General features: G+C 31.9%; 1 protein-coding gene across 5 annotated transcripts in view; it reads left to right on the plus strand.

Moving 5' to 3' along the window:
* LOC145669201 (leucine-rich repeat-containing protein 71-like) overlaps window positions 1-14,097 on the plus strand; it is a 99,491-nt gene that overhangs the window by 33,357 nt on the left and 52,037 nt on the right. For all 5 annotated transcript variants that reach the window (XM_081737528.1, XM_081737529.1, XM_081737526.1 and 2 more), the window contains exon 2: window positions 5,909-6,086. In XM_081737528.1, coding sequence (XP_081593654.1) covers window positions 5,909-6,086 — 178 coding nt within the window. The remainder of the gene's footprint in view (window positions 1-5,908; window positions 6,087-14,097) is intronic.

Below are 14,097 nucleotides of genomic sequence, written 5' to 3' on the forward strand. Positions count from 1 at the left end.
CAGTGAGTATGTGTGTATATATAAAGCAAATGCTCTATTGTATGTATTAATTTGAGTACAAGATGTTAAAGTTTCAACATCCCTCTACTATTTTAATTGCAGTTTCTTCAAGAGCTGGTAAAAATTGTTTTGTAAATCGTTTACTTAATGAACGTGATCAGATGTTTAGTATAAAATTTAAAGATATTGTATGGTGTTGTGGTGCAGTAATACCAAAATTAGATGCAAATGCAAAAATATGCTTTGTAGACGGAATACCTGACATGAATAGTTTTGAAATTAAGGAATATTCATTATTAATACTTGATTATTTAATGTCAGAAATCAATCGTGATCTTGCTAATTTATTTACAAAGTATGCACATTATAAAAAGCTAACTGTAATGTTCATTATTCAAAATATATTTCCAAAAGGAAAACATGCACGTGATATTAGTTTAAATGCACATTAAATTATTGTATTTAAAAATCTACTCGATAAATTACAAATACAATGTTTAGCTAGGAAAATTATGCCTGGCTATAGTAAACAAATCGTGAATGTGTTCGAAGAATTAACACATGAGCCTCACACTTATTTATTATTTGACTTGTCACAGAAAACAAACGATGCATTGCGAATACGTAAAAATATTTTTCCCAACGAAATCATGTATGTATACGCTAACGTAAAAGACATACATACATAAATTTTTGTTTAGTCTGCATCAATATGTTTAAGGTGAAACAACACGCACCGTGCTCTGTGCAAACGCAAGAATACAAAACGAAAATCAATTTTACAAAATGCTTCAGAGGATATAATAAGAACAATTTCTCAAGTAGCTAAAAACAATAACAGGAAACATCCCTTTAAATTCTCGTCAAGAGCAACGTTTACGTAGACATAAAAAGATCTTACGTGATCTATCTCAGCAGCGTAGTGCATTGAAGAAAAATAACTTGTTACTAGAAAAGGGTGGTGCGCTTCTACCGTTAATCTTGGGACCACTTTTTGCAGCAGTAGGAAGTCGTATTTATAGTCGTTAAATATGTGAGAATCAAATAAAATGGTTCTAGTTCCTGAAAATGTACATGAAATTCAATCCAATCTTAAATCCATAGATACATATCAGTCACGTTTAGATGAAGAATTGAATAACATTTTAAAACGTCGTGATCTTAGTGTACAACAAAAGTGGAAATTATATCAACCAGCTTTGCATCGTTGACAGTATACTTCATCTTCACATAAACCTATTATTTTACCTGTCATTCAAGAAGAAGTAGAAGAAAAATCCTCATCATCAACTTTCAAACATGGTAATACTTCTATCTACTATTTACATCAGACATTTTACAATCAGTACCGAAAACACTTCGTAGGAAAACAGATCTATTATTAAAACAGTTAACAAGTTCTGATAAAATTCAGTGGGATAAGTGTGGTATAGTATGTATTCATGGAAAAACAATGCCAGGTTCAAATATTATAGACTTAATAAATTAAGTTATTCGTACAAGAAAATATTCAGGGAATCCTATAGGTATTCATGAATTTAAAAATTAGATATTAATGTTCGTAAAGAATGTATTGGTACACCTATTAGCACACCAGCATCAAAAGTGAATAGTAGTAGTAGACAACGTACTCGTAAAATAAGAAAATCACCTAGTCCTGCAATAGTAGCTAATTTATTTTAACATTGGAAAGAATATAGTATGTAAAAATGACAAAATCATCAAAAATCTGTTATGATTAGGCAAATCCTGATTCTTTATCAAGTATACAAACATTACAACGTAAAACAAAGTTATCTAAAAAGAAAATTAAGAAATGGTTAGCTTCTCAAGATGCTTATACATTACATACACCAGCTCATAAAGTTTTTGAACGTAAAAAGTATTATGTTAGTGCACCAAATCAGACATTACAAAGGGATTTAGCAGATACGCAAAATATTGCAAAGTATAGGGCCTAATAATAATTATAAATATATATTATGTTGTATTAATATTTTTTCACGTTATGCATATTGTGTTCCGTTGAAACAAAGAAAGGTCCTGAAATGGTAAAAGCAATAACAAAAATTTTAATAATTTCAAGTTGCCAGTGTTTAATGTGCAGACAGATTTAGGTGGTGAATTTTATAATTACCATGGAAAATAATTGTTAAAGAATATGAAGTTAATCATTATAGTGTTCATTACGAAATTAAATGCGCGTTAGCAGAACGCTTTATACGTACATTAAAAGAAAGATTGTATCGTTATTTTACTGCATAGAATACTTATCGTTATGTTAAGGTATTAGATCAAATTGGAAATAATTATAAACATTCATATCATTCAACTATTAAAATGGCACCTGCACCTACCTAAAACTGTAGGTAGCTTAGCACATGAATATCATATGTGCCAAGTGTCGGGTACCTAAAAAGTAGCTGGGACACCTAAATGGCACATGCCTAGCACATCTTGTGCTGTTGGGGTCTTTCCTGCAACTATATCTTCTAGCACGTCACTCATGATACAGTTCCCTCTCAGTCAATCCGATCAGTTTCTCTTTCTCTTTTCAATCAAATCTAAAATTACTCTTTTTCTCCTTCATTTGTAACATTCATTCGCTCGACCCAGCTAATTCTCTCGATTCACCTTGACACCCACGTTTCGAAAGCTTCCAGGCTTTTTTTTAAATCGCTTTTCCGTAGTGTCTATGTTTCTGCCCCATACAATGCAATTGGTGTAAGTAATCTTTCTGACGACATAAATAAAACATCTGTGTAACACGTATGACGAGAAAGTAACAGAGGCATATGGTGTATTACAACCCAATTTTCAAATTATCGGTTATTTGTCCATACTGTCGCAAAAGTATCTAAAAATGAACTATTATATTTTCAATTGTTCGCAAAATTTAGTGTTGATTTACATAGTAGGGAAGGTCGTATTTACGCATGGATCAACATGGTCCATAGACCGGGGCGGCAAATTTTCTCTGACCAAATATTCCGAAAAAATATCTTATTATACTATATATTATCATTCATGTTCTATTTTATAAACTTCTTTTTAAATATTAAATATTCACTTCACTGTCTTAAATTTCCTTCATCGGTTTTTATTGATTTTGAGGAGGCGGGATTTCTTAATGGTCCAGGGTGGCAAAAATGTTAAATACGAGGCTGGTTATCAGTGCAGAACCAGCACATTTTGGAATGGATATTGCTAACACAAGTTCTTTGCAACTGGATGCCCTGTAACGTCATAGTTTGCTGCTCGGTTTCCTCTTAAGCCTCTCACACAGAGTAAGGAAAAGGCAGCCAAGATAGAAGACAGTGGTGACAGGAAACAAACTGTAGTTATGGTTTTGCAGATATGCTAATTGTGAATTCATGACTAATCGGACACTGTCAACCTTGTTTTATTCCATTCCAACTACTTTTTTTTTTGCTCGACCTGTTGTTTTTCCTGCCTCTGATTGTAACAGCCAGTTTCTATGTCATACATTCGGGAATTGAAAATGACAATAACACGATTAAAAGTGTAAAAGATGTACAGTATAAAGTACTAGCGAAAGATATTTTTACGGGTATGCAAAAAATCGAACTGTTTTATTATTTAGCACAAGAACTGAGAAGGTGATTGTACTTCGGATGTTTTAGTTAGACTCAGAAAGAAATTCTTTCGATGCCTCGAGAGATTAAACCCTCCTACCTACATATTATGTTATCAGAGATCAAGTAAAATGCGTAATTTAATGTTTTAGATCGTTTTAGAACGTTTTAGATCGTTTAGATGTTTTACAAAATATTCAGTTATCATATTTAGCAAATATATTTTCTAAATTTAGAAAGGTACCTGGACCAGATGTAAATATACTTACGTATATTTTTGTCATTTTTTATCCATAAAAGTGAACCAACCAAATTTACAGATGTATGTATTTGTGTCCTTTGCATCATAATACCTACGTCCTATTCAAGAGAATGGACTCCCGTACTTATCCATATTATGCAGTAAAGCCTCATGAAAGACGATTAGTCAATAACCTATCCCGTCATAAAACATATTGATCATGTATATATTTGATCTTTTCCCATAGAATGAGACAAGCAGGACCAACTAAATTTACAGAAGTAGCCCTAGAGAACATTTATCAATATTTACTTTTCGACAATTCACAAATTAAAGGATGTCCAATGCACCTTCTCCCGGAATTGAAATGGGGAGCCATGACTGTACCCATGTCTTATGAAGAAGAATGAACTCCTCTACTAAACCGTATACTATAATAACACACTATCAAAGAGGAAAAAAATAGGTCAGTACCTCCGAAATTAGAATTTTGGCCAGACTTTTATGTTTAGTATAGACAGTGGAAAAGTGATAATTCTGTTGGCAATGCCTTCGTCACGGACGGAAACATTTAGAAATTTTGTCTTCATAATCTGTGTTCGTGAATATACCCATGTCGAAGTTAGGCGTGAATATATTCACAACAATACTGTATGCTAACGTAGTGTGCATGTATATGAATGTCTTTTATCATTAATTAATTATCCATTTTTTCAAACATTTAATACGTAAGAAACTTCTTGGGGAATAACATATTTTATTAGCGAAAACAACATCGAAATATAACCAATAGTTCTTGGTATAATTCTTATTTATCGAACATCCTTACATACATACATACAGATAAAATTAAGGATCTTCTTTGTTTTTGAAGTCGAGTAAAAAAACCTTTAGAAAGTGCATATAAGATTTCAGACACTGTAAAATGCGTGCAAGCCAGTGTGGTAATTGAAGGGAGGAAAGGCAGGAAATTTCCAGGCACCTCTGAACACTTCCCCAGAACCTCGTTCCCTTTGTGCTTTCTAGGGGAGGAAGGGGGCATGGTAATGACATCAACCCTTCTGACTGATATTAGAAATAGACTAAGTGCTCAAACATTGTTTAACTTGTTGTTCATCAATGTTAATGGCCTACCGTTAGACCAAGCTCAAAGTAGACGAGCTAGTTATTTCTTGGCTGTAGGATGAACATCATACCGCTACGGATGATTTACCACAAAAAAGTTTTGGAAGCCAACAGGAAAGAAACTCGATTTCAGATTTGTTTTAAGGTGACACATTACGAGCTACGGAAAACGCAAACTTGTATTAGTAATTGCTTGTTTGTGTTATTCAACTTTATACTTAATTTTTAACAAGTATCTCTTCTACCTTTTATGTATAATACTGTTTAAAAGAAACTAGAAGGTAAACTAGTTTGGATAAATATTCATAATAATTGCAGTTATTCATATTTGAACTTGTTCATATTTGAAAATTAACGTAGTGTTTTAGTGATCACACAAATTACAATTATGAGTGTATTTTATGGGAACGTTCTCACAGAGGGTACCCAAGCACCTTTATACACTATGTACATTAGAAAAACTTATTTTTCAAGTCTTTTGTGAACTGAGAAATCATTACCTTTTCCGTCTTGTACAGCGGCATTTTCCTAGGAGCAAAAGTTTCTTTTGGAATGCGTTGAGAAATTAATATTTAATATGCAAAAGTTCTCTCCTAGTATAAGTATATTTTAGGCACACACTAACGCCCCACCCCAACCCCACCTCGACGTGCTTCAATTTCCACACTGGTGCAAACACTTCTCTTTCCGAGAATTACATGATAATGGCGCTTACATTAATTATATTACAGTATTTCTATCTTATAACATCTATTAAAAGTATAGCGCTTGCATAAATAAATCCCCTCTTTCATTTTAAATTAGTATATATTACGCGTAAATTTTCTAAATATTGGCACATAAAAATCTTAATTTGCACGAACAAATCATCCGTTGTGAATAGGTACATATTATTTTATTTTATTATATTTACAGTAACGTTTTATTTTATTTATTTTCCTTGTAGATACAATTGGCACATTGGACATTTCACTTGACTTTCTTCCAATGTGCATTGAGGAAGAAACCGCTGCAAGACCAAAAATATTATTCTGTTACTTAACAGGAGAAGAATACCAACCTGATCAGCAACCTGATCAACAACCTGATCAAGAATCGCCACCTTCTTCCCAGAGGGGAAGTTTGTAAGTAGATATTGCTGTAACACTTATCTTACATTACGTTACACAGTTGACGTGTCTTCTTCCACTGAAAATATCATTAAGAAGGAATTCTAGAACGATAAGAGCGTTATATCTAACATGATATTGTTATAATGCCAGACAATGGTAAAGAAACATATCCGTTACTTGTCCTCTGTTAAGCTTATTAAGAATTTACAAGATCATTGAACTAATACTATGTGTAAGGAAGACAGGACGAGCTTATTTTCTCAAATATGTAGTTTCTTGATAATTATTGCATATAGATTAATGCAAGTAAGGAATCTTCATGTTCTTAGCTTCTCTCAGTTGTCAAAAATTATGAAGTTATTTGACTGATGCCACTGACAATTATTTTTATTGAGTTTCTTGATGGTATATTCTGGTTACAATGTTTTCATAATTAAAATTATGTAATAATATTTTAAAGTGTAAACCATAAAGTTATTATAATATAATAGTAAAACATTAACGGAACTGTGCCATTTTCCTCATCCTCTTCCACCATATAAAAATCCTCCATCCTCCCACCCTTTTCCACCTCACCTAAAATATAAAAATGTTATATATAAAAATAATAAGAGCAATCAATAACCATTGAAAAAGATAGGCGCCCTAAGTATCGATAACGTCTTAACAATATTCATAAAAATGAAGACCGACCGAGGGTCTGACTCGAAATGTCCGAGGGAAGATTAATGAAGAACATTACAGCAGATGAGTGATTTACTAGAAACTGTCAGAGAAACACAATAGCAAGTAAAAGATAATGCTTCATACTTACTGTTATAAATTACGAAACAGTAGTACTTTCGGTGTCTTCCCGTTTTGCCTAAAGGCCTTCCAGCACTTTGTAGAAAATATTTTAAATGATCTTATCTTTAGGCAGAACGTAAATTCCCGTTCTTCCTAATCTTTCGACATGGGGAATTCTGTGTAGAGGGGACTTTTTTCTAGGGTTTTTTTTTAATTATTAATTCTAACAGACTCTGTAAGAAGAATAACTGTTTCTTGAAGTATCATCATAAATTTTAGATATTGTTCTAATTGGTCTTCTCAGAAAAATGACGAGTTCTGTTATCAGCAGTGTTATTCACATCTACTTTAGTAAAGATGAGCGTGATTTTGTTTTAAAATACCTACAGGGAAATGGAAAATTGATTGACTCAGTTGCAGCAAAACCGTTTGATACTTTAATTGAAACGAACAAAAACAAACTTACTTCGGTCTATTATCAAGTCATTTCACAACAAATTTTATTCGGGTTTCCAGTAGTTTATCTCCAGCATGCAAGAGGATGGATAGGGAAGCCTTTTTGAAAAAAGACCCTTTGTCTTCTACATCACAACTCATTATATAAGACAAATCATCTGATCAGGTGATTTGTCTTATATACATAATTCTATAATATATGCAATATGTCATAGTTATATTGTCAATGTAAATACCAGCAATACTAAATACTACATATTGTTAATATAGCCAATACAATTTAAAATAACATCTCACCATCACTGTTCTAAATGTAAACAGAATGCAACGGCATCTACGTAAGCCACCAAGTCTATTACACGTGATTCCAGCTCTCTTCTCAATGATTTGATTTTTCTGTTCAACTCGCCTATATTAAAGATTTGGTTTCTTCAGCTTATTTGGTGATGCCAAAAGGTGTTGTGATGTAGAAGACTAAGGCTCTTTCTTAAGGGCAATCTTATACATCCTCTTGCATTGTTAAGGGGGCGCGGTGGCTCAGTGGTAGAGCGTTCACCTCTGGTGCTTGGGGTCCCGGGTTCGATCCCAGCCCCCGCCAAGTGAACTTTGTGGTGGACAAACACCGTGCTCGTGGGTTTTCTCGGGGTTCTCCCGTTTCCTCCCACTTTCTTCATTCCACCATTTCACTCATCTCTCATCATCACCGTCTCCTTTAGCTTAACCGGCATAACTGTGGGACGTAAAACTCAGATTTCATTTCATTTCCTCTTGCATTGTTTGTTTAATATATGGTCAAACATGTCTTGAGGACATGGACTGTGGAACATTTTACGCGCTGCGAAATGTAGCATGTTGGAGTTGGAAAACTAATTTGTGTGTGTGTGTGTGTGTGTGTGTGTGTGTGTGTGTGTGTGTGTGTGTGTGTGTGTGTGTGTGTGTGTGTGTGTGTGTGTGTGTGTGTGTGTGTGTGTGAAATGACTTGATATTAGACCAAAGTCTTTATGTTCGTTTTCGTTTTAGTTACAATGGCAAACGGCTGTTTTGTAACTGAATCAATCAATTTTCCATTTCCTTGCAGGTATTTAAAAAAAAATCACATTCATCTCTGTGTAGATGTGAATAACACCGCTTATAACAGAACTGCATCCCGAGAAGAACAAGTAGAATAACATAAAAATATAACTTGATATGAAATTTGAAGATACAATTCTTCTTACAGAATCTATTGGAAGTACTAAACAGATTATTACGAATGCAAGACAAAATCCAAGAGGACAAAACCCTAGGAAAATTCTAACGAAACGGACAAAATTCAAGGAACATAATCATAGGTGCAGCCCAATAAAAATATGATAATTTGGTTTTTTCAACTGTCATGCGTCTAAAATGTTATCTGTAATTCTGCACTTTATTGAAATAACATTTTTTAAAAAAATACTGAGAACTCAATAAAACACAGAAGACTTATAGTAAGTGTATGTTTCACATTTTGATTGATGTTTTTTTTTAAGAATTTGATTAGAATTTCAAAATTAAAATAAATATTTACACAAGACTCAAAATAAAAGACTGCTATATACTACCTCATAAGGATTATTTTTAAAAAAATCAAATAACATCAGAGTTACTTTTCGTAATTAAAATGAATGATCTTACAGTAACATGCTGAACGTATTCCAAATGTATTACATGTATAATATATAGGAGTACCCAGAGCTTTGCCTATGGGTGTGTGTGATAGTAAGTAAAACCAATCTGCCCTTTTATTATAACATGTTTACATTTTGTTGGGTTTTCAGTATTTTTTTAAAGAAAATTATTTCAGTAAATTGAAAAATTAAAGATAACATTTTAGCATCTATGCCAATTGAAGGAAAAATAATCATATAGTTTGTGCACTGGTACATCCAATACATACTCCTATGATTCTTTCCCTTTGATTTTGCTGTCTCGTCAGAATTTTCCTTGGATTTTGATTACTTAGATTTTGTCTCCGCCCTCATTATTACAACCATTATATATATACACATGAGTTCCGATCTGCATAAAAACACGCTAGGAGTCAAGCATTTCAATGCTGCATTTCCCTTTTTAAAATATTCCTTCCCACATAAAATACCCTATCTTCAAAGTTTAGGCAGAACGGGAATTTCCGTTCTGCCTAAAGATAAGATCATTGAAAATATTTTTTACAAAGTGCTGGAGGGCTTTTAGGTAGAACGGGAATGAATCGTACCTTCAAAGGAAGCAGCTCTCATCATTAGCTGACTTGAAGTTTGAAAAAAAGGGTTAAAAAGGCAAAAACGTATGAGAAGATGAAAGGATAAAAATAATTATACGAAGTAAGAAAGCCATTTCACGTTCACGAACACTATGTCGAATGAACGTACGTTAGATACTATAAAGATGATCACTGTTGACTGGTGACTGTTATTGTTCCTTTTTTTCCAACAGACGGAAGAACATATTAAAAAGGTCACTCCAAATTGAATTAAGAAGTCTTTTTACACTCCTAAATTTAGTCCTGAACTCAATTAGACAAAGGGGAAATTAATCCAATATGAAGTGATCTTTTTAATACGTACTTCTGTGAGTCGGAAAGAAGAGGAGCAATAACTGTGAACAGTGACTATCTTCATTTGTTTACATAGTTCATTCATCATAATGTTCGTGGATGTCAAGTGGTTTGCTTACTTCGAATAACCATCTGTATCCTTTCATCTTCCCATGTGCTTTTACCTTTTTTTAAATCTTATTCCAAACTTCAAGCCAGCTGATGATGAAGGTAGTGTCTCTCGAAAGTGCTACTGTTTTGTGATTTGTAGCGGTGACTATGAAACGTTATATTTTATTTGCTATTGTGACTACTATCTCTGCTCGCAATCTATACTACTATTAAAGATACAATTTACCACCATACAATTTCTATTTACTAGGGCTTATGTGAGTATAAAGAATAATGTTATCACAAACCTTACAGGGAAGACAGCGCGTTAAAAGGGAAAATTTTATCCAGTAAAAAATCCATACCATAACTAGAAATATCTAACAAGAATGTTAAAAAGAAAAGATTATTAACTCGAAGCAACATTAATCGACATCAGGCTGCAAAATTATACTGGAGTATAATTGATATTAAAGAAACAAATTATGAGAAATAAAATTTTGACGAAAATCGTGTCGAATTTGACAAGCCTTTTTTACAGATTCAACATAGCATTAACTCCAATTCAACTTCATCAAGTTAAAAACAAGAAAAAAAGAAAGGACAAAAGAAACTCTATTGTTGGTGTGACAGAGAATTTATAACATTAGACCACATATTACTCAAACATAAGTTATTCAAGGACCAATGAATCCAATTATTATTAACACTGCATAGTCAATTAGGATATTGTTTTTTTCCAATTAAACAAATATTAACCGGAACAAATAGTAATCATATTTTTACACTAAACAGGAACAAATTATGTAAAAAAAATTAAAAAAATAAAACCAAAGTATTTTAGTACATTATTTGAGGGGAAAATAAATAGACACATACACTAACAAGAACCAAGAATTAAAGAATTATTCTTATTTATACATGAAGAAGATGACTAGTAAAAGAAAGCACTCCCACCGATCAAGGGCTCCGAATTCTCTGTAACTTTGAGGTGAGGGGGGGCACTCATGTGTTTGGTTGCAGAAGTAGATAGGGAATGGGGATTCTGCAGACAAATTTATTATTAGCCCATTTTAACTATATGTCACCCTATCATCTCTAATAACTTCTAATCTACCCCCTAATAATTTCTAGCGCACTCCCTATCCCAAATAACTTCTATCACATCTCAAATAACTTCTATCTTACTCATAATAACTTCTAATGCATTCCATCACTAAATTTAGTTACAAAAAATCACTAAATCTGGTTACAAAAAATCACTAAATCAAGTTACAAAAACAAAAAATTACTAAATCTAGTTACAAAATCTGGTTATAACCGGTTTTGACTTCAAAAAATCACTAAATTTGGTTACAAAAACAAAAAATCACTAAACTTAGTTATAAAAAATCACTAAATCTAGTAAAATAAAATTAGAAAAACACTTTTATGATTTTACCATAAAAGTTAACTAAATTCTACATAATTACATAATAGTTACAAATTAGTATATTGATAGTTACAAGTTCGGATATTGATAATGGAATCTTCTGCTAACCTCGTTCTCAATAGAAAACAATGACTTCTTAAACTCTGTCCACTGATCATAATTCAAGCTGAATAGACAGCCGTTAATATCAAAAACTACTTGAACTTCGGTTTGCACATTTTTCACAAGTACATTGAAATTATTAGTAAGTATAAATTTCTTTTGAGGATCCATTCTATTCACTCCATTTTTTACTTCTGACGACATATTTTTGATCATTTTTATTATTCTTTGTATTCACATACAGAACTCAACAGTTGGATAATTATCTTTTAAACCAGTGTATTTGATTTTTATCCCATCTTTAACGATCTCATCAATCATTTTATCTGTTAAGTGTTTTGTAAATCTAGGTGGAAGAAAAACCTTGAACTCCTCACACTCAACTAATATGCTCTTCCCAAACTTAGTTTTAATCTTTTCCATTTTCACAATCTTATATTCTGTATTTAATTCTAATTCTCTTAATCCAATAACCTGTTTTTGTTCAAGACTTCCAAGTTTATTTAAAAGTTCAATATGACTCGCCATCGTATTTATTATATTAAACTTTTTAAAAATCAGTTTCTAATAGTCTCGAATTTCGTTAAGTATGTCATTGATTCTGTTAACAATATCTCTTACATTTTCATCTGTTAATTCACCATTCATGAGCTTAATTACATTAAGCTCATCTTTAAACAACCCAATTCGATTCACCATATTTTTATAATATTCTTTCTTTGAAGCTATATTAAACCGTGTTGATAGACCAGTCATAACAGCAGAAGCCGAAGCAAATGCAGTTGTAATAATTGAATACACTGTAACAGGAATAAATACATTGATGAACCCTGTAGAAGCTGATAATAGAATTGATAACGTAATAAGAGTAGTATAAATACATTTTATTCTCTTGAACTTCCTTTTGTTTTTCATTAATAACTTCTCAAGATTTAATATAGTATCTTCAATTAACACAAATTCTCACGTGGAATGTTATCTGGAATAGTCATTTTATTAAATAAGTTTTTATGATATTGTCATAAAAACACTTACAAACTAAACAAATCTAATAAATATATAATTGATTTATATCTTCTCAATTATTTTTTCTTTCTCAACATCATACTCTAAATTTTTCTTACCAATCATAACAATATAGCAAATTGTTTTATCTGGTACATCGCTTTCAAAATTAACAGTCAGTTTCAAATTAGTTCTATCACTTACAGTTACTGATTTATGCTTGCTTGTGTTAATTACGAACATTGGTCTATTTTCTAAAAACTCTTTAGGATAATAAAACATCTCAGTATTTCCAATTGTAGCTCGCTTATATACCGTATACATTTCATAAACTTTCAAATACTTATGTTTAGCAAAATCTAAGTTTAAAGATTCTAATAGGAAAGATTCATTTCTAGAATTAAGAAAATGGATATTCTGAACTTTACAATGATCAAAATAGCTTGAATCTCTTTCTTGATTATCATTTCTATCAGTTTGGAAAAAGGTAATCACAAAATTAGGCATATCAAATTCACTTGAGTTAAATTGTGTGGTTAAATCGAATTCTAAATACTTCCCACTAACAGTCTTCTGCAAACATTGATACGTGTTGAATGAAATAGGAATCTTACCTTCTTTTAACATATTAGATCTTAACAAGGTGGCATAGTTAGGTTCATAATTAACAATAGGCATTCTTAACTCCATATTTGTAATCTTAATTTTACCTGGATGCGGTTGATTGTCTTCATATGTTCCATCCTGCTTTTTTGTTTTCCAAATAGCAAATGCGTTATCATCAGAACCACTTCTTTTAAATGTATATTTCAAACCTCCTTTCCACATAATATCTTTAAAATCTGAACAAAATCCTGGCAAAGGTCTTAGCAAAAACACTATTTCTTCATCTGTTCTTGCCCACGTAATTCCTTCCCATCCACATTCATCATAGTGATTTGCCTCTGGTTTTGAAATCGTACATGCGTTTACAGCTGTTGAAGTTAAACCAGGATAATCTATAATATCTAATATCTGTCCATGCTTACTAACTTGAATTTGAGAAAACAAATATGGGAAGAAATTATTAATAAGTCTAATATTTTGACCAGTAGTATATTCTCCATCAGCATCTCTACCTCTAATTTCAAAAGTTACATAAATATCAGCATAATAAGGATGTATAAAGCCATCACCCACGTCAATATCAAATTCAATAGACCTGTTTGGCTTATTTAAATTCTCGATTGTTTTTTGATTAGGTTTAAAGGATTGTAATTCATATGATTCTATCTTATCCATATTTATTATAAAAAATATTTGTAATCGTTTTATGAATTAAGTCCATAAAATAAACCCATAAAAACTTAAATATAACTTCTCCAAATATCCTTATTCCTATTCACCTGACTAATAATTTCTGAAAAACTATAACCATCTGTAAATATTTTTAACACTGTAATGCATAAATGTCCACAAATTACCTCGTTAAAATGTTGTATACGGCTGCTATTGTACTCTATATTATGACCAAGATATTTTACGAGTGTTTTTGGTGGATTACCTCCAAATGAATCAAACACATACTTTCTATTTCC

The sequence above is a fragment of the Thermobia domestica genome, chromosome 13 (genome assembly GCF_964235325.1).
Source record: "Thermobia domestica chromosome 13, izTheDome1.hap1.1, whole genome shotgun sequence".
Taxonomy (NCBI): domain Eukaryota; kingdom Metazoa; phylum Arthropoda; class Insecta; order Zygentoma; family Lepismatidae; genus Thermobia; species Thermobia domestica.